This window comes from Lipomyces japonicus (assembly GCF_038497905.1).
Source record: "Lipomyces japonicus strain CBS 7319 unplaced genomic scaffold V1514scaffold_60, whole genome shotgun sequence".
NCBI lineage: Eukaryota > Fungi > Ascomycota > Lipomycetes > Lipomycetales > Lipomycetaceae > Lipomyces > Lipomyces japonicus.
In genome coordinates, this window is record NW_027117872.1 from 1 (window position 1) to 24,447 (window position 24,447).

At 41.4% G+C, this 24,447-nt stretch overlaps 10 protein-coding genes across 10 annotated transcripts; 5 read left to right on the forward strand and 5 right to left on the reverse strand.

Moving 5' to 3' along the window:
* The first annotated feature begins 439 nt into the window (after positions 1–439).
* On the forward strand, positions 440–2,627 carry V1514DRAFT_337423 (activator of Hsp90 ATPase). Its single transcript, XM_066928671.1, has 6 exons — positions 440–531; positions 830–891; positions 1,107–1,513; positions 1,575–2,050; positions 2,109–2,167; positions 2,267–2,627. The coding sequence occupies exons 2-6, from the start codon at positions 866–868 to the stop codon at positions 2,283–2,285; spliced, it is 987 nt and encodes a 328-aa protein (XP_066781122.1). The 5' UTR covers positions 440–531; positions 830–865; the 3' UTR covers positions 2,286–2,627.
* A 263-nt stretch (positions 2,628–2,890) lies between these two features.
* Positions 2,891–3,869, forward strand: V1514DRAFT_285746 (P-loop containing nucleoside triphosphate hydrolase protein; the record flags this gene model as incomplete). Its single annotated transcript, XM_066925179.1, has 5 exons — positions 2,891–2,938; positions 3,118–3,174; positions 3,244–3,272; positions 3,353–3,537; positions 3,610–3,869. 5 exons carry the CDS (start codon positions 2,891–2,893, stop codon positions 3,867–3,869), a joined length of 579 nt encoding a protein of 192 aa, XP_066781123.1.
* Positions 3,870–4,325: 456 nt separating this feature from the next.
* Positions 4,326–6,553, reverse strand: V1514DRAFT_337433 (uncharacterized protein). Its single transcript, XM_066928672.1, has 6 exons — positions 6,203–6,553; positions 5,853–6,075; positions 5,732–5,790; positions 5,079–5,672; positions 4,835–5,015; positions 4,326–4,754 (listed from the first exon to the last, which is right to left on the reverse strand). Exons 1-6 carry the CDS (start codon positions 6,410–6,412, stop codon positions 4,654–4,656), a joined length of 1,368 nt encoding a protein of 455 aa, XP_066781124.1. The 5' UTR covers positions 6,413–6,553; the 3' UTR covers positions 4,326–4,653.
* A 1,163-nt stretch (positions 6,554–7,716) lies between these two features.
* V1514DRAFT_322289 (uncharacterized protein) lies at positions 7,717–9,184 on the forward strand (the record flags this gene model as incomplete). The annotated part of the gene is made up of 3 exons (XM_066926107.1): positions 7,717–7,812; positions 7,868–8,303; positions 9,171–9,184. 3 exons carry the CDS (start codon positions 7,717–7,719, stop codon positions 9,182–9,184), a joined length of 546 nt encoding a protein of 181 aa, XP_066781125.1.
* A 2,550-nt stretch (positions 9,185–11,734) lies between these two features.
* V1514DRAFT_344869 (uncharacterized protein) lies at positions 11,735–12,349 on the forward strand (the record flags this gene model as incomplete). Its single annotated transcript, XM_066929206.1, has 1 exon — positions 11,735–12,349. One exon carries the CDS (start codon positions 11,735–11,737, stop codon positions 12,347–12,349), a length of 615 nt encoding a protein of 204 aa, XP_066781126.1.
* Positions 12,350–13,130: 781 nt separating this feature from the next.
* On the reverse strand, positions 13,131–14,639 carry V1514DRAFT_285760 (uncharacterized protein; the record flags this gene model as incomplete). Its single annotated transcript, XM_066925180.1, has 2 exons — positions 13,131–13,203; positions 13,264–14,639. 2 exons carry the CDS (start codon positions 14,637–14,639, stop codon positions 13,131–13,133), a joined length of 1,449 nt encoding a protein of 482 aa, XP_066781127.1.
* Positions 14,640–15,265: 626 nt separating this feature from the next.
* V1514DRAFT_337450 (transcription factor PAP1-domain-containing protein) lies at positions 15,266–17,488 on the reverse strand. The gene is made up of 2 exons (XM_066928673.1): positions 16,626–17,488; positions 15,266–16,549 (listed from the first exon to the last, which is right to left on the reverse strand). Exons 1-2 carry the CDS (start codon positions 17,089–17,091, stop codon positions 15,381–15,383), a joined length of 1,635 nt encoding a protein of 544 aa, XP_066781128.1. The 5' UTR covers positions 17,092–17,488; the 3' UTR covers positions 15,266–15,380.
* Positions 17,489–17,522: 34 nt separating this feature from the next.
* V1514DRAFT_337452 (uncharacterized protein) lies at positions 17,523–18,402 on the forward strand. Its single transcript, XM_066928674.1, has one exon. The coding sequence runs from the start codon at positions 17,562–17,564 to the stop codon at positions 18,282–18,284; it is 723 nt and encodes a 240-aa protein (XP_066781129.1). The 5' UTR covers positions 17,523–17,561; the 3' UTR covers positions 18,285–18,402.
* Positions 18,336–23,226, reverse strand: V1514DRAFT_197064 (uncharacterized protein). Its single transcript, XM_066924647.1, has 5 exons — positions 22,526–23,226; positions 21,143–22,462; positions 20,735–21,067; positions 18,552–20,667; positions 18,336–18,485 (listed from the first exon to the last, which is right to left on the reverse strand). Exons 1-5 carry the CDS (start codon positions 22,939–22,941, stop codon positions 18,387–18,389), a joined length of 4,284 nt encoding a protein of 1,427 aa, XP_066781130.1. The 5' UTR covers positions 22,942–23,226; the 3' UTR covers positions 18,336–18,386.
* Positions 23,227–23,364: 138 nt separating this feature from the next.
* On the reverse strand, positions 23,365–24,422 carry V1514DRAFT_337455 (uncharacterized protein). Its single transcript, XM_066928675.1, has 5 exons — positions 24,275–24,422; positions 24,168–24,208; positions 24,015–24,104; positions 23,868–23,939; positions 23,365–23,789 (listed from the first exon to the last, which is right to left on the reverse strand). The coding sequence occupies exons 1-5, from the start codon at positions 24,320–24,322 to the stop codon at positions 23,603–23,605; spliced, it is 438 nt and encodes a 145-aa protein (XP_066781131.1). The 5' UTR covers positions 24,323–24,422; the 3' UTR covers positions 23,365–23,602.
* Between the last annotated feature and the right edge of the window lie 25 nt (positions 24,423–24,447).

The window sequence follows — 24,447 nt, forward strand, 5'->3', positions numbered from 1 at the left end:
TGTTTGCTCTGGGTTCTCTGTATGATGCAAAGCTAGGAGCAAGTGTTGGGGCGAAATGACATGTTCTTCCTATTTCAAACCGGCCTGGACATACAATTTTGAATGCCTCGGTCAAATAATTCACGTGAACGACATCACATCAATGGTAAATAGATGAAATTACTGAAATAGCGACACGCCATATCTGCTTTGCCGATAGACATTGATTCCGTATCTTCTTCGCCTGTAGGCATTGATGCAGCCAAACCATATTCTCCAAATCATCGTCAAGGCAGGTGACTGTCTTACAAAAGTGGATTACGCAATTTTTATTAGAGTAATTATATAATAAACTCGAAGATTCGAGAATGCGTTACGAAAACCCTAAAGTACAAAAGCCCTATCATTAATTTCTCGCAACTTTTTAAATACCCCCCGAAAACTTCTTCATTAAAAAACTCTTGTTTCCCATTAGCATTCGGAGATTCTTTTTTAATTGCATTCAAACTGGTATTATTAAATACCATTGACTGGTTTAGGATCTGTTTATTGGTAAGTTGTTCTCGATATATTATTGATTAAATTGTTTTTCCTTTAAATTTTTTTTTCATTGTTTTTTTGCAAAGAGAAAAATTGGGCAAATTGAAATCATCATTGAAATGACGATAAAATGCTGTGCACCAGTCTGAAGAGATTTGTACTCTTTCATCGTGTGGACCAAGATATACCCAAATTTCTGATCCTTGATGTATCAATTGGCTTGTTTCTTTACGAGCAAAGAAGGAAAAAGAATGGAGAAGAACTTGCAATTGGCGTTTTCGTTTTCGACTATTTGCTAATTTGAATATAGGTTTTAGGTGTTTCATATTTTCGCTGATAGTCAAAAATGGTGTTGCATAATCCTAACAATTGGTAATTATTTTTTTTTTTCTGTTCTGTTTGATATTTTTATTTTTAAAATCTCGGTGTGGTTATTTTGGCTTGCGTCGTCAACGAATTTTTTGACGAAGACCTGGGTCATCCGTATGTTGTGTTCTATTATAGTTAATGTCACTATTTTTTTTTCGTTATACTTTTTTTTGCATTTTTTATTTTGAAGACTTGATTCTCATACATGTTATATCCAGGCATTGGGTTGATAAGAACTGCGTAGAATGGTCGAAGTCGTATTTTTCAGACAAGCTCGTCGGCGTATCGGTCAAGTCAGACAACGCGTCAGTCAATATTAGCAGTCTCGATAGCTTGACTGGTGATGTTGATGTTAACCAGAGAAAGGGCAAGGTCATTAGCTTGTTCGATGTTAAATTGGTGCTTGGTTTTAAAGGTGAAGTTGAAGGCGGTGAAGAATCGGAGGTTTCCGGATCAATCACGATCCCGGAAGTCGCGTATGACACGGAGCAAGACGAATACGTGTTTCATATTTCATTGACGGCTGAGACCAAGGAAAAACAACCAGTTAAAGAATTGATCCGGGCACAGCTAATTCCAGTCCTGCGACAAAAGCTTGCCCGGTTTGGTCCGGATCTTATTGAGAGTATGTTTTTTTTATATAATGAACCTAAAGCCAAAAAAAAAAAGCTAACATGGACGTTTAGCTCATGGCAAGGATATCCAGCATCCCGTGAATGAAAATCGATCAGTGTTCACCTCATCAGCTCAATCCAACCAGGGAATATCAGTTGGCGGTGCAACCGTCAACGGTTTAGGTTCGACCGAATCAAAGTCATCCAGCTCTGCGGCATATAACACCACGACGTTGCGATTGGATCCTGTGTTTCAAACTTCCGCTAATGAATTATACAAGACTTTTCTTGAACCGGCACGAGTGGCGGCTTGGACTCGGTCTCCACCGGTCAAATTTGACAACAAGGAGGGTGGCGAGTTTTCCTTGTTTGGTGGAAATGTCAGTGGCAAGTTTGTCAAGTTGGTGGAAGACAAGTCCATTGAGATGCAATGGAGATTGCGCGATTGGAAACCTCAACACTTTGCAAATTTGAACATCTTGTTTGATCAAGGCAATTCCGAGACCAAGGCTTTGGTTAACTGGACCGGCGTTCCAATCGGACAAGAGGTAAGTCGTCATGAATGTTCAAACAAATTATATTTTAGCTAAAGCATTGATACTTTAGGATGTGACTCGTCAAAACTTTGAAGAATATTACGTTAAGTCCATTAAGCTTACATTTGGGTATGTACATTCAAGGCAAAATGATTATTTTCGCAAATTGCTTTTCGTGATTTTCGCATCCGCGGCAGTTATCTTGGGCATTTTTCTAATGAGCAACAGATTCGGTGCGGTTTTCTAAAAAAAAAAAAATAGTCAGTTGTTGCAAGGACTTAAAAAGCATGAGAAGATTTTTTTTTTTTTTCTGGAATTGGTACGGATTCGGAACAGTAATGCCAGTATGGTAATATTTGCTTGCAGATACTTATTTTTATTTTTATTTTTTTGTTTTACATACGGAGTACTGGACATATATTGAAAAACCTTTTTTTTTTTTTTGTTTTCTAAGTGAATGTTTTTTTGAACTAATGAATTCTGGTGATTGTGTTTATATTGATTGATAGTATCATGCTGCGTTCAAGGATAATAATTGATTCTCAAGCAATAACATTAATACAAAATGTAGGAAGTTGATTCAAACATGCATTGTTGCCGAAAATGATAAACATAATTAAATAATGTACGCGCGAAAACCCGCACGCCGCCGTCCCACGCTTGTACTGCGTGCGTTCCTTTTTAGAGATTATGAAAAAAAGGCAAGAAGGACTGAGTGAGATTATAACGCGACTCTTTTTATAGTTTTATTATAGGTTTAAATTCAGAATCTTTTTTTTTTTAATTTAATTGTGGCTCTTTTCCTTTAAAATTTTGAGTGCGTTTTAATCTGTTTAATAACGTATCCCCTCAATGCAGACCATAAAATGTGTTGTCGTTGGTGATGGTGCGGTTGGCAAGGTATGGTGCAATGTTACCTTGCTCGTTGTTTAATAAAACCATTCGGATTCCACAATCTCGGTAAATTGATTGAGAAGCTCAAAACGTTATGGTGAATCCTAGTGGTTTTATAAATAGGAATTTTGTCTTCCATTTTTTATTTTTTTTTCTCTTTGGCTAACTGGCTGTCGATTTTTTAGACCTGTCTGCTGATATCCTACACTACGAACAAGTTCCCTCCTGATTATGTACCGACTGTATGTTTGAAATATGTTTTTTTTAATTATTTATCAACTTGACTCACATTGGACTTCGCTTAACTTTAGGTATTTGACAATTATGCAGTCACCGTCATGTATGACCATTCTTTTGTTTTATTTGTCTCCTATTTTGCAATTTTCTAATATTTCAATTGTTTTTTTTTTTAAAAAACAGGATCGGAGATGAACCTTATACGCTTGGATTGTTCGATACGGCTGGGCAAGAAGATTACGACCGTCTTCGACCACTAAGTTATCCGCAGACTGATGTTTTCCTTGTTTGCTTCAGCGTCACATCACCGGCGAGTTTCGAGAACGTTAAGGAGAAATGGTTACCTGAAGTTCATCATCACTGCCCAGGTATTGTCAAATTAAATATGCATTTTGTTTTTTTTTTGCTCCATGGGGTTTTATTAATTAATCGTATATTAGGCGTGCCATGCTTGATCGTCGGGACCCAAATCGATCTTAGAAATGATCCAACGATTATTGAACGACTGGCCCGACAAAAATTACGGCCGATCTCGACCGAGACAGGTGAACGATTAGCTAAAGATCTTGGAGCGGTAAAATATGTTGAATGTTCAGCATTGACCCAGAAAGGGTTGAAATCTGTTTTTGATGAGGCCATCGTGGCTGCTCTTGAACCACCAATTCCAAAAAAGAACAAAAAATTATGCAATATATTATAAGAGGATAAAGAAGGAGTAAAAAAACAAAAAAAAAATTAAAGTAGCATGTAATTGGTTCTCTTTCTATGAATTGCAAATTTAGTACAGACAATGTACGCACTCTATTATGCCGATTATTTTTTTTATTTTTTATTTTTTTGTGCTAAATGTTTTGTGAGATTATCGTATGCTGTTTCATTTTTACTTTTTTTTTTTGATTGTTGTCGTGAGTGCTTCCCACGTTAATTGCACCATACTTCATTCTCGCATTCATTTTCCTAACCTTCTTTTTCTCCTTTTTTTTCCCTCTCGCTTCTTCTTTGGTGCATGTTTTTAAATAACATTAAAATTTAAATTCAAATTTAACGGTTTGTGTTTTGTTTTTTTGTACGTTAGTGGCTTTTTTTCCCTCTTTTTTGGTTTTCCCCATTATGCATCTTTTTTTTGTTTTACGTGTTTTTTTTTTTTTTTTTGATTATTGCGGATTGAATTTTTCCTTTTATTATTTGATAGTACTAAATATCATCAAGAATATGTTTTTTAATTTCTAAATAAGTATGATGTATATAACATGTTTCAGAATATTAAATCATGTTGTGCTTTGATTTTTTTTTGTGATTGACAAAAACATGGCCTGTGAATATGTATAACACTTCATTTAACAATACGTGTTTAGCAATATAGTAAATAGTAATCATATACTCCCCGACCAAACGTGCTGCAACCCCGCACTACCCTGCTAATAGAAAACATATCCTTCGCCAAAAAAAAAAAAAAGCTTTCAAATTGGAAAAAAAAAATTAGCTTAATATTGTCGCCCGTATGCATACCCAAGTCTGGTTTCGAGTAATTGATCATAATACCGAATCGCGGTCGACAACTTGCCATATAAATCAATCAATGTATCTAAAAAAAAGGAAAAAAGAAAAAGAAAAAACCAAAATTAGATCAAAATCAAAGTTTTTAAAAAAATACAAATTGCTTACCATGCTTGCCTATTGACTCGGCCACATTTCGGGATAACTTGGGTCGCAAAGTATTCACGGTGTCGTACAATTCCTGTACTTGAGAATCTCGAATGATGGCACCGGGCGCGTCAGATTGATATTGATTAACCACAACAGAAAACAGGTTAATCTTGTCAATTTCAGATAATGACAATTGATTCTAAATTAAAATTCCCGTTAGTGTTAAGTTTTTTTCTTCTTTTATATAATAAATGGTACTTACTGATGGAAGTTCAGATTGAGTACTACGAGCAGATGCAGGTTTGCCTAGACGAGGATCCGGATATGATTGCCCATTAACGACCGTATTATTTGATGCGGTCGTATCTTGCTTGGCATGTTGGTCAGTCAAATCCCGGAGACTGGCCTCTATGGCAGCTTTCATGTCCGGATCTTCAGTCTCGGAAGACAAACTTGGCTGCTGTTGTTCACGTTTGGCAGACAATGGCGCCGCGTATCCAGATGACACCGGTTGTTGAGAATCTTCCAAGCTCAACCTTATGGCTCGCTCGATTTCGTCTTCCTCGGCTTCAAGTATTGCTGCTCGCCTTCGATCTGATGATTTACTCTGACGCTGGTCATGACGATGATTATGATGATGCTTGTTACCAGCAGAAGATGTTGGCCTTTTGAGATTGTAGCAGTTATCACATACCCGCACTGGCTGGGTTATGCCCAGGTGCGGTAATGGAATGTTTTTGGCAGAACATTTTTGATCAAACACGTTACCACAATTCCGGCAATGATGTTTCCGGTTCGTGAAAGAAAACGGCGTGCGGCATTTCATGCAAACGTCGGAATCAGTCCAATCTGGTGGCTTTAACCCAAAATTAATTTTTAGTAAGCTTGACAAGAAAAAAAATTTAATTAACTTACGGCAGAAGAATCGATGAATGATGAAGAAACATTTTCTTGCCTGGCGGGGAACTGATAACCTGTAAACTTGTTAACCTATTTTTTTGTCTTCTTTTATTACAGCTCGCATTTAAGAACATACCTTCACTTTTTAACTCCTTATATACGGTACCCACATATGCAAGTTGAATCTGACCATCAAATACGGCTGCCCAAGTTTGAATGAGCCCAAGTGCCAAATCCTTCACATCCGCGTTCACGCCGGATGGGGCCTTCAACACCGATACCAGATTGTCCATGAATTCTCGCGATGCGATTTCGACAAGGAAATGGTATCCTCCGTTCTTGACAGTAATATCCGCCAACTATTAAACAAGCCATGTTAGCTTAATATTAAATCCTCTCCCTTTCTCTCTCTATTACGTCTTCGAATCATTATTGCATGTAAACCAAAAACAAAAAAACTAATGAATGATAAAATCTGGACGTTACCTTGAGTGATAAAATCTGGACGTTAGGATTCTTATTGTTGAATCGTTTCTTTAACGCTCGCATGGCATCTTTTGCCAGAACCGTCTTGCTGCGAATAAGATCACAAATTTCAAGGTTCAGTGCCAGATCAGTCTCGCCGCTGGGCAGGGATTCAGACGTGGCCCGCTCGACCTGTTCGTCAATCACGGCTGATGACGAGAACCACGACATTGTCCTGTTGATGTGATTAAATCTAACCCTGACTTTCCACTAATAACAAAAACAAAACAAAGCAATCAAATAAATAAATAAATATAAAAATTTGCAAAATATTTAAATAAAACAAGTTGTCTCTTATTTCTAGCGATGATGCGAAATTACCAGGACAATAGATAACTATTACGTATTAGCTTGCTTTATCAACCCAGAACAGCCCTAACCCCACAAATTTCTGCCCTGCCATGGTTCGATTAAAGTCACGATTATGTAGAGCCGTCTTCAACAATAACTAACTAATCAGCAGAAATCTTAAAGGGATTGAATCGCTCTCTTTTTCTAGCATGCGGTGTCATTGAGAAGGCAGAGTTAAAACAGTGGAGCAATTTACTGAGCAGATACACATTTACATTGGCATGTCCCTAAAACGGAGCCATCAACTAGAAAAGAGACATTGTAGTCTGAAATACCTAACAATTCATGGGATCTGCGGTCTAACAGGGTTTGCTCCAACAACTACAATCCGGCCAGCTGTATACCCTCGAATTTTAAATGATTTTTTTTTTTTTGATCCAACAATATTTACAAGGCCGGAAAAGAGTACATCAAGATTTTTATGAACTAAAGCAACGCGGTTAAAAAGGAATTTCAATAAGTTACTTCGTCTTATGAATGAATTTATTCAGCAGCAGCTAATCATGGGCTGACAAAGCAAAGCCTTGAGTTGGTGAGTGCTCAGTGAAGGCAACGCCGACTAACGTTATTCGGAATTGAGAAAGCGTACTAGATAGTTCAAAAAATCATATAAAATAAACAAGAATTTTTTATGTACGTAAATCTTAACTTTTTTACAAATAGGGTATTGCACGAGGTAGGAGTGATTTATCAGAACCCAAAATATATACGATGCAAAACTATTGCAATTCTATACTTGGAACGGAAATATATATGACACAGTACAAACGCTGACAGTAATTGTAGTCCATTATTTCACAAAGTTCTTGCGCCATTACAGATTTTAAATGGTTTGTTTAAAAATGATTCGTTGCGATCCCATTGCAAAAAAAAAAAAAAAAAACATTTACAGTGTTTTAAGATTGTTCACGTGGAGGATGAGACATTAAAAATAAAACAATGCATGTCCAGGCCGGTTTAAAATAGGAAGAGCATGTCATTTCGCCCTAACACTTGCTCCCAGCTTTGCATCATACAGAGAACCCAGAGCAAACAAAGCAAAGCAAGTTTCTAGAGTTTTCAAAACACTAAAAATAAATCACCTGAAAATACCCAATTCACTTCAAACCAGTTCAGTTCGCAACATGAATCCAGCCGCGTCGTCATCTGTTGTCAAGAAAGGCCCGTTGAATGTTTCCAAACGACGAATCGCGTCTGCTCAAGGATTACAAACACCACAAGTTACACCGCAGAGCCACAGATCAGAAGCAGAAATGGCTGCAAACGTGCCGGTAGCAGGAACGCAAACGCAAACGCAAACGCAAACGCAAACGCAAACGCGTCGTTCAATCACGTCGTTCAATCACGTCGCCTGCCAGGTTGTGGTCTCGAGATGGCTTGCCACATGCCCCTAAAAAAGTCCACTTTGCACAGTTTGACCAGGTGTTTATATATGATCCCGAGCCGACCAAAGCAAGTCGTCATCGGTCATGCCGGCAGTGGGTACACGACAAGATTATGGCCGTGCAGACCAAGGTTAAAACCAAGGCGGCCACGAAGCACAACAGCAAACGAAGTGCTTATTTTTACAAGGAACTCGGACTCAGTTGTCCGGCTGATGTGTCAGTTCGTCCAGGCAGCCCGTCAGTAAGGGCTTTAGGAAAGCCGGGCGGGTGGTGTCAAAATTTTTTCATTCCGCCATGTGCCATTAGTGCACATGACGGATGGGAATGTATATATATACCAAATCACGTCCCCCAGAAGTATATTTCTTCTGTCATATTCACAGCCGTCATTCCGCAATTCATATATTCCCATACCTCAATTGACCCCCTCCCCCCCCCGCCTGGCTGTCATATTTGTTAGCTTTTTTATAAAATGTTTTTTTTTGAGTTTATGATATGTTTTAATGGCGTTGGAGATGGAATCGATACCAGGAATAAATAATGTAAGGTATAAGGTTTTTTTTCCATTCAGCAGTACATATTGTTAATAATACATGATCATTCACTTATTTTTTGTTGCCTTTTTTCTTTTGTTGATCGGTTCACATTACTCATAAGAATTACTACAGTTGCACAATCATGCCGCACAAAATTTATCAGGTTCGTATCTATATCTCTATCGTTCCAAATCCAAAAGCTTTTCGAGCTATTTCAAACATTCGGATTTTGGACTGCGAATAGCGATGTAACACAAAAGCTTGGATGACTTCTCAAAAAGCATCATCATTTACTCGCATTGAAATCAGGATTGAAACAATATTTTCAAAACAATTTTTAGGTGAACTTGAAGCTACAAAAAAACATGAACACGTAATCTATGTAATTACTAATTAATTAGTAACCAATTTTTTCGGACAAGTACTATAAGTTACGTGCATGACTATTGAGTAGCTTCAAGTTCGCCTAATAATTAATTATCTGTTGAAAATATTGTTTCAATCGCCTCAGTCACGAAAACTTTACAAACGCAGAGCCTTCATTCCAGTTTGAGTATATGGTGATGTTTTTTTGAAGTTATCCAAGCATCTGTGTTACATTGCTATTTGCAGCTCAAAGTAGAGATATAGATACTAACCTGATAATTTTTGTTACAGGTGATGCGGCATGATTGTGCAACTGTAGTAATTCTTATGAGTAATGTGAACCGTTCAAAAAAAGAAAGACAACAAATAAATAAGTGAATGATAATGTATTATTGACAATATGTACTGCTTAATGGGATAAACAGTATTTATTCCTGGTATCGATTGCATGCCCAACGCCATAAAACATATCATAAACTCAAAAAACATTTTGAAAAAAAAACTAACAAATATGACAGCCAATGATATAAAAAATAAAAAAGAATAAAGACCCCCTTGGGGGAAGGGGGTCAATTCAGGTATGGGAATATATGAGTTGCGGAATGACGGCTGTGAATATGACAGAAACTTGACAAATAATTATATATACTTCTGGGGGACGTGATTTGGTATATATATATACATCCCCATACGGATTGAAAGAATTTTGACACCACCCGCCCGGCTTTCCTAAAGCCCTTGCTGTCGGGCTGCCTGGACGAACTGACATCATCGACCGGGCAACCAAGTCCGAGTTCCTTGTAAAAATAAGCACTTCGTTTGCTGTTGTGCTTGGTGGCCGCCTTGGTTTTAATCTTGGTCTGCACGGCCATAATCTTGTCGTGTACCCACTGCCGGCATGACGATGACGACTTGCCTTGGTCACCACGATCTTGCCGATCGGCTCAGGATCATATTTAAACACCTGGTCAAACTGTGCAAAGTGGACTCTTTCAGGCGCATGTGGCAAGCCATCTCAAGACCACAACCTAGCAGGCGATGTGATTGAACGACGCGTTTGCGTTTGCGTCTACGTTCGTGCTACCGGCACGTTTGCAGCCGTTTGTGCTTCTGATCTGTGGCTCTGCGGCCGGATTCATGTTGCGAACTGAACTGGTTTGAAGTGACATTGGGTATTTTCAGGTGATTTATTTTTAGTGGTGTGAAAACTCTGGAAACTTGCTTTGCTCTGTTTGCTCTGGGTTCTCTGTATGATGCAAAGCTGGGAGCAAGTGTTGGGGCGAAACATGTTTATCCTATTTCAAACCGGCCTGGACATACATTATTCTTATTTTGAATGCCTCGGTCAAATCTGTTGCATGCCGTATCATCTTGCACGTGTACAATCTTAATACACTGTAAATGATTTTTTTTTTTTTTTTTTTTTTTTTACAATTGGATCAGTACGTGTTATTTAAAATTGCAACCAATCATTTTTAACAAACCATTCGAAATCTGTAATGACAAGGACTTGTGAAATTATACAGTACAATTATTGTCTGCGTTTGTAACTGTGTTATTTATCTTACAGTTCCAAGTATACTTGCTTTAGTCCATAGAAGTTTTGATGTACTTTTTTCCGGCATTGTAAAAACCTACCGTTGGACCAGAAGAATTGTTTGTAAATGTGGCTGGAGGTACGGGGACCGCAGTGGCCGTGGACGGAACCAGGGAGGTATGGATGATACGACGAATTCGTCGTAGTCCGACCCTCCAGCAACGGCACGAACCACGATGAAAGACGTAAGCAAAAACATCCAATTATAGAGTAATACTAAACTTGTGGAGCAAAATGGTAAACGTTGATGCCAATTAATCTCGATCGATGTACCGTACCACTGTTGCGCGGCCGCCATCTTTAACCGACCCGCAGGAACCGATAATGACTCAATTGTCTGCTTTGTTGGTTGCTTTTCAGTAATTCACTATCAACCATGCCTGTAGTTAAAGTTATAAAACTTTAATATATCATTATACCAAATATGAACTTATAACTAGTTAAAAAAAACATGAACCTGTAATCTATGTAATTACTAAGTAATTAACCAGTTTTTTTAACAAGCTGTAAGAAACTTTACTCCATGGCTTAGGCTAAGGGTCTAGTACCACACGGTGGTAAACAAACAAGACCGCGTTTTGTTGGTGAGGAGTGCGAGTAGGCACTACCTCTTGATGCATACCTCTTGTTACGACCAGTCCTGATCAGGGTCAAGAACACCCATATCTGGATGTGAGACCAAACGGAACATGCTGACACAATGTCGGAAGTTCGTCCCGAGTAGGGGACTAACTACTAAGCACTATACGTCACTGAGGCTTTGGCCTCAAAAACAAGGCGTCGCTCATTTAAGAATACTTTTACAGATATACAAAAAAAAAACTGCAGATAAGCCAAATAGCCAATTACTACAGTTTTTTCTTTTTTATTTACGACAAATTTTCGATTTTTGCCGTCCGAATATTATACTATGCCGGGAGACCATGCTGGAATCGTAAATGTTGCAATTTATAATAATTTTGATAATTTTGTTTAAAATTAATTTGGTATTTTATCGGCAAGACCTTTGTTATTCTATGATGACGAAGAAGCATTTTTTTTAATGTTCACTTGAAGAATAATACAGATGCAGTCAACTTGACTGCGGCATTCAAAATAAAATAATGTATGTCCAGGCCGGTTTGAAATAGGAAGAACATGTCATTTCGCCCCAACACTTGCTCCTAGCTTTGCATCATACAGAGAACCCAGAGCAAACAGAGCAAATCAAGTTTCCAAAGTTTTCAAAGCATTACAAAAAATTACCTGAAAATACCAAATGTCTTTTCAAACCACTGCAGTTCGCAACATGAATCCGGCCGTGTCGTCGTCGGTTGTCAAGGAAGGCCTGCTGAACATTTCCAAACGGCGAATCGCGTCTGCTCAAGGATTACAATCACCACAAGTTCCGCCACAGAGCAATATTTCAACAGCCACGACCGCATCAGTGGCAGGAACGCATCGTTCAATCACGTCGCCTGCTAGGTTATGGTCTCGAGATACCTTGCCACATGCGCCTAAAAAGGTCCATTTTGCACAATTTGACCAGATATTTAAATATGATCCTGAGCCGATCGGCAAGATTGTGGTGAACAAGGCAAGTCGCCATCGGTCATGCCGGCAGTGGGTACACGACAAGATTATGGCCGTGCAGACCAAGGTTAAAACCAAGGCGGCCACGACGCACAACAGCAAACGAAGTGCTTATTTTTACAAGGAACTCGGACTCAGTTGTCCGGCTGATGATGTCAGTTCGTCCAGGCAGCCCGTCAGTAAGGGCTTTAAGAAAGCCGGGCGGATGATGTCGAAATTCTTTCACCGTCATGTGCCATTAGCACATGATGGATGGGGATGTATATATATACCAAGTCACGTCCCCCATAACTCTATATAATTATTTGTCAAGTCTCTGTTGCATTCACAGCCATCATTCCGCAATTCATATATTCCCATACCTCGATTGACCCCCTCCCCCCCGGGGGGGGGTCTTTCTTTTTTTTTTATATCATTGGCTGTCATATTTGTTAGTTTTTTTTTCAAAATGTTTTTTGAGTTTATGATATGTTTTATGGCGTTGAGCATGGAATCGATACCAGGAATAAATATGTAAGGCATAAGGTTTTTTAATCCATTAAGCAGTACAATTGTCAATAATAAACGATCATTCACTTATTAAAATTAGCTTAGACCTTTTAAATCTTTTAATATAAAACGACACGAAATGATTCAACCCAGTTACCAATTGATTTTTTAAAAAAAAAAAACCTTTTGGCAGGTTACAAGGCGTATATAAATTCTTGCTCCAAGACGGTACACTCACATTTTTGAGATATTGTTAACATTACTGGTACTATTGAAAATATAATATATGTATATAAAAGAGGAAAACACCATGATAATTAAAACCTAAATAATAAAAAAAATATCAAAAATGTATAAAATGGTAAACTGAAAAAAAAAAAAAGTTTTTTTTTTAATGAAATTTCATGAAAACCCAGCGTCGCTTGTTAATATGTATAATACATAATCGTAAAAAAAAAACAGTTGAAGTAATTTCTTCATTCGTGTAATCGTTAAAAATAATGAATCCTTCATACAAAAAAATATCGTACATCCTGATCCTCTGTCTAATAATAATATGAAAAAAATTATACCAAAACAAAAGAAAAAAAAAATCATGCTTCAGCTTCCGTACTTGATGCAAAGCAAAAAAAACATTCAGTCAAGAAAAATGCTTTTAAAGATTCACTATATAACATGTAAGCAATTTGGTTGATCAAAAAAAAAAAAAAAAAAAAAAAAACTTACAAAAATCCGATCTCGTTGGCCTCGAAATCCCTGCCGGTCAGGGTTTGATTTAATCGCGCATAAGCCGGTTGAGGAGTTGGACTTGGTTCCACCACCACACCGGTGGCGACCGATGCGTGCCCGTCTTGTAACGGCGTAGCACGATAAAAAGGATGCCGTTGAATGGCACCGTAACCCATGTTTTGTGAAATTGGCGGTCGAAACCGGTGTGGCCGAGGCATGGCAGGGTTATTGCGGCCGTTCATTAGTTTGGACAACGCAACCCTGGATTTTGGCGACATTCTTGAATAAAGCAACTCTTCAGCTTCGGCAGTAGAAGGGAAAGGTGCCACCCTGGGACTTGCGTAATCGATAAGCGATGCAAGATCAGTGTCAGCATACCGACCGCCGTCCATGGACGTGGTTGCCTGCATAAACCCGGAACCAGGAGACCCTGCCATTGCGGGAACAAACCCAGTAAGAAGGAGCTGTGCCGTGCTATCGTCATTGTTGGTTATTGTCATTGGTTCAGAACTGGGACCGGCCGCAACCTCACTACCAGTTAACAATCGGGTTTGTTCGTGGTCATCATCAGCAGCATCATCAGCAGTTACTGCGGACGAAGAGGACGAGACGTCAAGTACTGAAATGGCATCATCTTGACCCTCAGCAATTGCGACAGTATGAGCAGCCAAAAATCCGGGAGAAGCAAAACCAGGAGAACCAAACATTGTATTTGGAGACGCATTTGCAGCGTTTAAAATGGGATAATGCTGCACCTGAAACAATGAGCTATTGCGGGAATGAATTCGTGATGCGGCTGTCCATCCCAAATCGTAGGTGTATTCGGAATAGTCAATGTTGCGCAACACGGCGCTGTTGGATGATGACGGGCTGCCGAGCGCCCACACGCTGGAACCGCGTACGTGCCTGCTCGTTTCTGTTGTGCGGTTTGTCAACGTGGCATAGAGCGACTTATTATCGTCCTTGTCTATCAATGTCTGTTGTTGCTGCTGCTGCTGTTGGTGTTGTAAATCATTGTAGTGAAGCGCTTGGATAAGGTCATCGTCAACCAGGACCTCGGCCTCATAGACCGACGACGCGTCGGCCCTGCTTGACGACGACGAGATTAAACTCGAACTCGACCGCAAACTAGAAGCAGACGATAAAGAAGACAATGAAGACGACCTGCACCTGACCTTGCGCGTTCTGTCGTGGTTGTGGTGGTCATGGTCGTGGTCGTGGTCATGATGATGAAGATAATGATGATGATGATGATGATGATGATGGCGATGATTATGGCGATTATTATGGGAATGTTCAACACCTCGGCCTGTAGTATTGCTACTACTGCTGCCATTATGATGGCCTGATGGCGAACCACTGGCAAACTGCATCACATTACGAATCGAATGATGGCGCCGATGATGCGACACTATCGGCATTTGCGAGAGACAGGACGCACGAGGAAAACCAAAACCAAAACCAAAACCAAAACCAAAAAAAAAAAAAAAAAAATAGAAACAAAACCAAAAACAAGAAAAAGAAAAAGAAAAAGAAAAAGAAAAAGATCAAGGAAAGGTAACGAGCAAGTGAATGGCAACCGCACGTGTTTGTTTGGCTGGGGGCAAGAGAAGAGCGATGGGAAGCAAAAACAGTGTGGGCGAAGGAAGGAAGAAAGAAACCAAGGATGTGTAATAACTCCAACTAAAACTGCTCGACCCACGGCTCAACGCCAGGACAAAGCTTACAACGTCTACAAATAAACTGCCGTCGTCATCAACCACCGCCAGCCGTCAAGCCATCCCAAACCCGAGATCAACGGCCGACGGCCAACAGATCTGCCGACCCGGCGCTGAGTCGCCAACCCCGCCAGCCATCGCGTCTGATTGATCTGATTCCGGGCAGCGACAACCAAAAAACCGCGTGATGGCAGGCGATTATCAGATCATGCTCCCAAATAGAGTTTGGATCACGTGATGTGCACGTTATCTGATCCGTAATTACAAGTAGGCTTCGAATCCCATCAGTTAAACACAGAATCATATTATTACTATTACTCTTATTCCTATTCCTATTTTCCTAATTTTTTTTTTTTTTGTAGCCCTGTCTTTAATTATTCTTTCACGATTTTGTTCCTAATTTGAAGTCGATTCAATCTTCTTCAACACCGCGTTCAGATCAGACTCGGTCACGACGACTCCGGACTCTGAGCACTTGGCCTTGGTCCGCAATTCCGTGCACAACCCGTCAATGTCAAGATCGCCAAACTTGGGGTGCATCGAAATCCGGTCCCATAGCGCGGTGCATCCCATCAATGGCTTGTTATCCGCCGGTACGACTTCGTCCAACTGGGCCTGTTCTGGCACATCACCGGCATCCGCAATCACGTCAAACACTCCGTCCGGCGTCAGTTCTGGCAGATTAAATTCTTCCTCGCCAGTATTGAAAATCGAATCACGGTACTCCGTAAACAGTTCAGATTCGAAAATGGGCGGGCTCAGCACGTTGCTGCCGCGAACCTTTGGCACTGGGTTATCCTTGGTCCCGCACGCCATCGACAATTGCGCGCAAAAATCGTCCTCGTCATTGTTGTAAATGCTCCCCACGCTTCGACCCACTCGAGGCGACGATGACTTGCTGGTTGTCGTGTCAGGACCAGACGACAACCCCGCTGGCGAATTCGTGGTCGACACCGACGACGACGGCGACACGTGACTTGTGGCGGACGCAACCGGAGAATACGAAAATGCTGGGTTACCAAACGGCATGCTGGCCAACGGAGACGTTGCGCTCGGCCGCAAATGAGCTTGGCCTGGCCTCTGCTGCTGCTGTTGCTGCTGCTGCTGCTGTTGCTGTTGCTGTTGTTGCTGTTGTTGTTGTTGTTGTTGTTGTTGTTGTTGTTGTTGTTGTTGTTGTTTACCCGTAATCACGGTATTATCAGACGCGCCAAACTTGGGGAACTCAAACGTGAATGGCGTCACGTAGCTGTTTGCTAACGTCGGGGAGCTCTTCGCAGACCCACCCGGTGTTTGCCGCTTGCGGTATTCTTTCAACTCTGATTGCAACCTGTCAACTTGTTTCTTCAAAAATTGATTTTCCGTAGTCATGGAATGCGCGTCTTTTTCTAATTCAGCCACCCTGGCTTCCAAGTCTTTTAAATGATGCTCCTTGCGTTCACGAAACGCTCGTTGCGCCGCCCTGTTTTGAGCTTTTCTCTTGTTTGATGGTTCCGCTGTCATAAGCTTCCTGCCTGGCTTTTTCTTGCCATCTTCAGATTCAGCCGTGCCACTTGTGACGAACGTGTCTAAATTAACATGTCACCTTAGCTAACAGAAATAATAATAAAAAAAGGGCATCATATATATATATAATATACATACCTCGTCGCTTAGACTCGGTTTCTGACAATTCATCGTCAGATTCCTCACCACCAGCCTTGCGCTTGTCTTGTTCTTGCTTTATCCTCTGCTCATTGCCAAAAGCAAACGACCCTACCGCGCCAGAATGAGGCGATGGCCTGCTACTATCCGAGCCAGCACTACTGATAGATACCGGTGACAGCGAAGGGTATGTATTCGATGACGGCAATGGCGCTGCCGAGATTGCTGATGGTTGCTTGCCAATCAAGCCCCGGATTTGCTGGTGCTGCGGGGTAGGATCCAATGACAGTGCAAAATCTGATTGCGAAAAAGATGGCATGACGGTGCCGTTCGAAACCGGCGCAACCGCATTCACCGTATTTTGCAACGACGAATAATCGCCTAAAAACTCGGACGACGATAACGACGCCAAAAACCGCTGCGTGTCGTCATCAAAAAACTCGGCCGAAAACTGATTGCCTGACATTATTTATTTTTTTTTTTTTGATTTTGTGAATATTATTTATAAATTTGTGTTTAAAAAAAGATCCTATATGTATATATCAGGGTATAATAGTTGACTAGCCTGTAAGCTCTTGATTGGTTCTGCACCGGCAACACCACTGGCACGCTTTCTAAACAATTCAGTCCCCAAAACACGCCTCACGCTAGCAAATAAAAAACACCCAGTAAGCTTGGTCTTGTACTTGTTTTGCTCGTTCTCGTTTCTGTCACCGTAAAGCGTCAAAGGCAAACCAATCAGCCGTCAGATACAGAAAGCAGGAAATAATATTATGCAGTGGCGTTGTGCTCAAATTGGTTCCCCCGTGCTGCGCGCTGCGCGGGTATGACGTGTACGCATTGGACACCGCTGACATCATCGCCGCAATCACGTTGCGCAAGTCGCCAATACGTCCAGTCGTATCAATTCATCATCAAATATAATAAAAGTGCTTAATGTCTACGTTAACCGTCGTCGGTGCAACTGGCTTGGTTGGTTCTTTTTTTTACAATCTGGTAAAGACGGCCCGAGTTGATGGCATCACCAAGGTCACCGCGGTTAGCCGTCGCAGTGCCGAACAGAACGCACCACCATCACCGCAGCAGCAGCAAGAATTCAACCAATTCGAAAACGTAATCACGTCCGAGATTACCAGCTCGATTCCGTCATCTACAAAAATTTTGTTTTCAGGCTTGGGCACGACGAGGGGCAAGGAAGGCGGGTTTGAGAATCAGTACAAGGTCGATTACGGCTTAAACGTTGACATTGCAAAAGCAGCAAAAGCTGCCGGCGCAACCACGTACGTGATCGTGTCAGCATCTGGCGCCAACGACAAATCGTATTTTGCCTATCCCAAAATGAAGGCCGAGATCGAACACGACGTGACCGAGCTCGGGTTCGATCGCACGATCATTCTGCGACCGGGACTTATCCTCGGTCACAGAAACGAAGTCCGGTCATGGGAGGAGCAAGCTGCCGTGTCACTTTATTACGGACTTAAAAAACTGCCCTTCATCACGTCGTCGTTAACCAACTCGACGTCGGCCGAAGCAGAAGACATTGCGAAAGCTGCTATCAGGGCCATCCAAACTTTTGGGCCGGGCCTGTCCATCATTAGCAATTCAGAGATAAACGCATTGGCACGGGAATACGACGCAAATTTAGTCACTGCAAACTAAAAAAAAATTGACACTCATAACTTCTATATTATTTTTTGGAAACAAATTTTTTGGCCTAATAATATCATGTACCTGTAACTGTAGTACAAATCAATGAAACCTTCAAGTGTTTGTAAAATCAAACGTCTCGGTGATATCGTTCACAGAGATCTCCACAATCTTTTCCGATTTCCATATCGTGCTTATGAACTTATTCTCTCTCTAATAAAATCATCAAGTTAGTAACCAATCGCCAGAGAAAAAAAACTATTGAAACCAAAAACTCACGTTCAATTCCGCAAACGCGAATCTGGATCCGCTCAACAACTTGCCAACAAACCGCGGATACACCAGGTCTCGTCTCGAAACGTCGACCGCCTCGCCATTAGCATGCGTAAGAAACGTGGCCGACGCTGAAGCCGACAATAACGATTTCTCATGCACCGGCCCACCACCGATGCTCTGAATCATGGACAAAAACGAATGACCCAACTTCCATATGTACACCTGACTGGTCACCCTGTCGATTCCCAGCACGTGCCTGCCCTCGGGCGAGAACTGAATGTTCATGCACTGATTATGCGCGCCTACCAAACTAGCCAGCTGCGTGCCGGTCCGCAGGTCGTAAACAAGCAAAAGATCGGGCTTCATGGACAACGCCAGCCGTTGCTGCGCCCGGTGTGACGCCACCACCGGGAAAGTATTGACCAGCGAGTTGTACAACGACGTGATGCTGTTTACCACTTTATTCCGCATGTTGATCGATGACGGATCCAACGTACTGATCGTGGCATCAATCACCGGGTACAAGCGGTCGATAATCAACTCCGGCGCAACTTGCACTACGTGATTCATGAACCGGACCGCGCCGATTCGTGACCGCGCATCCAACGAGCTCAGGATCGTTTCCGCACAAATCTCAACCACCCGGTTCGTGGACGCGGTTACCATAATCATGCCCGAAGTCAGTAATAACTCATGCCTTCGCATGTCCAACGCCGTTAACAAAGGCGCAAGCGCGCTCGTGCTGGCAATCGAAATCTTATTTTTGTCCCCAGCTGCAGTGGAAGACGTCATGGCTGGCATCGGGACCGGATCAGACCCAAAAAATTCAACCATCCGTCGCAAGACAACATCAATTGCAAAATAATTGCCGTCACCCCAGACATGCCACCCAAACCCGGCAAGCTCAATGCCGATATCTTGCAGCTGCCTGGTTTGCTTGTTATCTTCCACCGCGGCATCAACACTATTAGTGCTGGCACAATTGCTGTCACCGTCGCCGTGATTTTTTAACAGCAACTGCTGCACGGCTCCGGCAATCTCACGGTGTGCGGCATGAGAAATCGTGTCTCGACATGCAATGGCAATGTTGCCCAGAATCACGGTCGATAACGCGGCCGCCTCATACATGGCATGGTCACACGAGTTCGGCTCACTGCTGTTATTCTGCATGATCGTGCTGGATAGCGCATCCGTCAGGTCGTCAAGCCCATCGTCATTTAATATGGACGGTTCACTCTCCTGACTGGACATTCGTTGCAAGACCGTCCGAGATTCTTCTTTTTTGCTACCGGATGGCATGGTGGATTGTAAGCTTGGTGTTGGCGGCGGCGTTGTGGCTGATGCTGTTGTTGTTGTGGGAAGAAGAATGCGCCAACGTGAAATGGTTCTTGACAATTCCTTTGGCGAACGCGATAATTGCTTAATGCAAGCAATGATGCACACTCTGGCCGCACTGCGAAGGGACGGATTCTCTTCTGCCCAGTACCTTGCAAATACACGAAGCCACGGCCGTTTGAATTGCTTGCCCTCCTTGCCATCCGAACCAGCAAACAGCACGCTAACGAATTTCTCCATGTACCGGTCAACCAAGTCCATACTCTTTTTATTTTTTTCCTGATCATTATTGCCAACTTTTAAATTATCGGTTGACAGTTGGATTCGAAGTAACGCGGTTGCCAGCACCACGCACGATACGAAAACCATGGACGTGATCTCGCCACTGATTTGCAAAATATCCTGATGCGCATGGAAAACCGTTAGCGTGTTGGCAATTCCGCGAGCTCCTAATTTAGCCGGTACTGACCATGCTGCTTGTTGTGCCAGCGTGACCGCATCGCCTTGCAACACTTCAGATGATTTTAAAAATAACAGGTTAATCAATTCCGACGAGTCAACAACTGACGCATCAGCTGGTGATTCATGACATTCAAACGCTGACCAGGAATACAAGGCCGAAAGTGCAGCCTTAGCATTCAAAATCGATGACGTGTCATTATGTTGTATCCCTTCTAAAATTGCATTAATATTTAAAAAAACCGTGGAAGATCCGTTTAAAGTATATCGAGAATCAGTATAAACCAATTGGTCATCAGGAATACGAGGGCGAACCTCAACATGCCTATTCGTACATCACGATTAGAAAAGAAAAAAAAATAATAAAAACCATTGCAAACTGTATCACTCACGATATGACCCAGTTCTCCTCCTCATTAATGAAAACCTCAGCTTGATTTTCAAGTTTGCCATCATCCAAGTTGCATATCTTGGCACTTCGATCTTCGTAGATGACAACTAGAATTTTAGAATTTTTGGGAATGGCCAACGAATGAATGCGAAAAAAATGCCCAGGAATGGTAAATAATTTGCGCAATTTTTGCAAATCAATCACGCACACTGTACCATCCTTTGAAGTAACCACTATAAAATCACGATTTAATGACGTGTCCTTAGCCTTGAATATCATTGAATAAAAAACAGGCGCCCCAAACAACGCAATCCTATTCGATAATTTCCAATCACTACTTTGTTATTAGCAAAGCTTATTCAATACAAAATTTTTTTCCCTTTTTTTTTTTTTTTTTTTGGAAACTTACTTTGATTTTAAAATATACAATGTGCCTAATGACGTACCAATTAAAAGATATTCAATCGCATCCGATGCCTGCACGCTAACCAATAACGTAACGTTTGATTCCGGTTCTTCGGGGACTTGAATCGATTTATTTGGAAAGTTAAATGCCAACAGGTATCGTGATAACGTGTACGCGTTCACGTACGGCCCGCAGCTAAAAACAAGCCATCCGGCAAATACTGTTTCGGTATGGCATGGCCCCGAAGTTGAGTTCGTGGTCTTGGAAACAGACGTTAATGATTGGGGTGATGCATGTTGTACTGGCACCGCAGCTGGATCATGATGATCGCCGTTTAGTGTCGAATATGCAAACGATGGCCTAGGCTTGAGCCTTCTAAAAAAATGATGTGGCCTGTAAATCGGGAAAGATTGCTCGTGCCATTTTAATGACTGCAAGTCAGCAATCCAATACTTTATTTCGCCCTCAGAGTAAAAAAAATCTACCAACACGTTGTTGACTTCCATGCTACTCAAAACATTTTGAACCGAAACTCGGGACATCGTGCTTAATTTGAAACTGAAAGACACTGCCATTGATAATGTTTGCACGTTCTTGGGTTTAGGTGAAGGTTCAATCTCGCAAAGTTGGCACCGTAACCTGCCCTCTAACTTTTTAACAATGCCAAACTTGACTTTGCCAAACTTGTCCCAAATTGTGAACCAATTCTGATTGCTGTCATCTTGAATCACATCATTAGTAGCTGCTCCCTTAATATTTGCAAATGATTCCTTTTGAAACTGCACAAATTGATCTTCTTCCCATTTATATAATGACCATCCACTATCCTGAACCACCAACCACGTAATGTCATTAACATTTTGTACTGCTTGAATTGATCCATATTCTCGTTCACCTAATTGAACATTTGCTGCAAACTTGCTGTTTTTGGACATTCGTCTAACCCTATCAAATAATCGTATTCGCTCTACATCACGAAATCCTGCCCGAGCAATCGGCGATCCAAAACTTACCGGCGTGCCAACGTTCGTAATCCGTTCAAGCCTTGCCTCTTCCGGCCATATTTTCCAATGTTGTCCGATTCCATTTTCATCTAATGTAACGATTCGTTCAGCAAATAATGAAAATGGTATTGGCCAATAAGATAAAGCAGCAGGCAGGATGATATGCTGTTCTAAATTACTTTGATGCAGTATTTGAATTTCTGAAGATCGTCCGTAGATTATAAGAAACTTATCCACAGAAACAATTCCTGTTGGTCGAAACGGAACTGTTGCCGAATTAAGAACCTTACCTGATGGTAAAGAATGTTTTAAAATTTCACTAAAAAAAATCACGTTAGACATGGGTTCAGTGTGAAAAAAAAAAATTGGGGATAAGTTATACCCATTCTCGGCAGCACTAATCAATAACTCAGATCTGCCATCAGTATTTTTTGCAGCTATCCTTCTTAACGCAACCACTGGAGATTGACGATGACCGGCCGTGGTGGAGAGTGGAGCCAACATGATCGTGGAGCCGCCCGAATCAGTCACGTTGGCATCCCATTGCAAAATCTCAATGGCCCCACTGGCAAGACCCAAGATAACGCCACTAGAAAACCCCGTACTACATGTAAGAACCGTGTCTGATAATGACTTTGCTGCTGTTGCCGCAGCAGCTATTGGGTCTTTGGTTATCGAGGCAGTTGCGTGGTCGTCGCGGTCTGCCAGACGGGCCGCAGCAGTAGCACCGATTTTCTGATCTTGTTGATACGCAATGGGCCAATGAGTAAACGGCAATATAACCGAACCTACTGACATATCCGCCAATAATTGCTGAAATATGGCCAATCAATTTATAAAATAGCAACGAATTGCGGTTGGATCAATGGCAGAAGTGAACGCCCAACTGACAGCAACAGCATACGCGACCCATTCATTGACCAACCGGCAAATATTTTGACGGTCTCTTCTCAGTAAATAAAATAAAAAAAAAACCTAAACAACAAACACCAAGATCAACTAATCAAGCAATGCAATTGTCAACTGGGTAGAATTCTGAAACAGTCCTTGATCTAGATTTGAGGAATATTATTTTCCGTTCAGATTCAATCGATTCAATCCGGACTCAATCAACAGTTTGCGAATTACGTAACACCTTACAGCAAAATGAAATATCAGGTAGGGTAATAGCATTTTAATGTCAAGGTTTTGACATGTCGTGAGCGTGTTATGTAAGTGCGCCGACGGTTTGAATATATAATCTACATAACTATAACATATACTAACAATAACAACAACAGAAAACGGCCTCAATTAACATAAAACAAAACAAAAACGCCCGTAACCCTTTAATGATATGCATGACAAGTACGACAAAAAATTTTTTTTAAAAAATCCAAACTAGGCGACTGATTTGTGTAATCCCACCCCACTGCCGTCCAACTTTTTTTGCCAAAGAACCAACAAACAAAAAGACCGGTTATTCGTCAAGAAAAACAAGTAAAGGACCCACTGGTTTAATATAGTATAATCTATCAACATATTCACTCGACACCTTACCCAGTTGCGTAATGAGAGTGATTTCTTCTGGCTTCAAGCTATCTGATGAAAGAACCACTGGCGTGTCATCTATTATTTCTGAGACCTTAATTTTGCTTAAAAACTCTCTAAAAAATAAAAAAAAAAAAAAGAAAACAAATTCTAATTAGTAAAATCACATAATCAACATGATTGGTCTTCCATACTTGTAGTTCACAGCTGCTTGTCCATTCACCCGCCTATCTGGCGCTCCAACCGCAAAGATGTCTATTAGATTCCTATTCATGATCGTTAGCATGCATGGCGGCCACCAAAAAAAAAAAAAACAAAAAACAAAAAAAAGAACGCCTTACTCCTCGGTCATGGCCACAATCCGCGCCATGGCTTCTTCACGGCGGGCAGTGTGTGATCCGATAGCAATATCCGACGGCACCGTCATGGTCCTGTAATGACAGAAGCAAAACATCAGTCATAAAAATATAGTATTCAGCTGGACTTATTCATACGTCTGACCATACTCGTTAAGCAAGCCTTGCCGCTCTTGAGGCTATATACTACCAGTTAATTCCATGCCATCGTAATCACCTTCACAAAGAGTGGCAGCAGCACATACAAAAAGTTCGTCGTCCTCGCGACGTACGCAGGACAGACAGACGCCCATAATCCGAACTAACAAACAGTCGCCTTATGAAGTAACAAAAAAACCAAAATCCTTTTGTTCACTCTTGTCCCGGCCAACTAAATTGCCTACGGAAATGGTCTTGCACAATTCGTTATCTTTCGCAG

What these genes read in the sequence shown, in the direction of transcription:
- V1514DRAFT_337423 (XM_066928671.1), top strand. Translation starts at nt 866, where the DNA reads ATGGTGTTGCATAATCCTAACAATTG. An exon ending in TTGCATAATCCTAACAATTG is followed by an intron (nt 892 to 1,106) that starts GTAATTATTTTT and finishes TGTTATATCCAG; the next exon opens with GCATTGGGTTGATAAGAACT. An exon ending in GCGTTCCAATCGGACAAGAG is followed by an intron (nt 2,051 to 2,108) that starts GTAAGTCGTCAT and finishes TTGATACTTTAG; the next exon opens with GATGTGACTCGTCAAAACTT.
- V1514DRAFT_337433 (XM_066928672.1), bottom strand. Translation starts at nt 6,412, where the DNA reads ATGTCGTGGTTCTCGTCATCAGCCGTGATTGACGAACAGGTCGAGCGG. An exon ending in CTCAATCTGAACTTCCATCA is followed by an intron (nt 5,016 to 5,078) that starts GTAAGTACCATT and finishes ATTTTAATTTAG; the next exon opens with AATCAATTGTCATTATCTGA. An exon ending in CGAGTCAATAGGCAAGCATG is followed by an intron (nt 4,755 to 4,834) that starts GTAAGCAATTTG and finishes CCTTTTTTTTAG; the next exon opens with ATACATTGATTGATTTATAT.
- V1514DRAFT_337450 (XM_066928673.1), bottom strand. Translation starts at nt 17,091, where the DNA reads ATGTCAGGCAATCAGTTTTCGGCCGAGTTTTTTGATGACGACACGCAG. An exon ending in AACCGAGTCTAAGCGACGAG is followed by an intron (nt 16,550 to 16,625) that starts GTATGTATATTA and finishes ATGTTAATTTAG; the next exon opens with ACACGTTCGTCACAAGTGGC.
- V1514DRAFT_337452 (XM_066928674.1), top strand. Translation starts at nt 17,562, where the DNA reads ATGTCTACGTTAACCGTCGTCGGTGCAACTGGCTTGGTTGGTTCTTTT.
- V1514DRAFT_197064 (XM_066924647.1), bottom strand. Translation starts at nt 22,941, where the DNA reads ATGTCAGTAGGTTCGGTTATATTGCCGTTTACTCATTGGCCCATTGCG. An exon ending in ATTAGTGCTGCCGAGAATGG is followed by an intron (nt 22,463 to 22,525) that starts GTATAACTTATC and finishes GATTTTTTTTAG; the next exon opens with TGAAATTTTAAAACATTCTT. An exon ending in GAGGAGAACTGGGTCATATC is followed by an intron (nt 20,668 to 20,734) that starts GTGAGTGATACA and finishes ATGTACGAATAG; the next exon opens with GCATGTTGAGGTTCGCCCTC.
- V1514DRAFT_337455 (XM_066928675.1), bottom strand. Translation starts at nt 24,322, where the DNA reads ATGGGCGTCTGTCTGTCCTGCGTACGTCGCGAGGACGACGAACTTTTT. An exon ending in ATTGTGGCCATGACCGAGGA is followed by an intron (nt 23,940 to 24,014) that starts GTAAGGCGTTCT and finishes GATCATGAATAG; the next exon opens with GAATCTAATAGACATCTTTG. An exon ending in CAAGCAGCTGTGAACTACAA is followed by an intron (nt 23,790 to 23,867) that starts GTATGGAAGACC and finishes TTTATTTTTTAG; the next exon opens with AGAGTTTTTAAGCAAAATTA.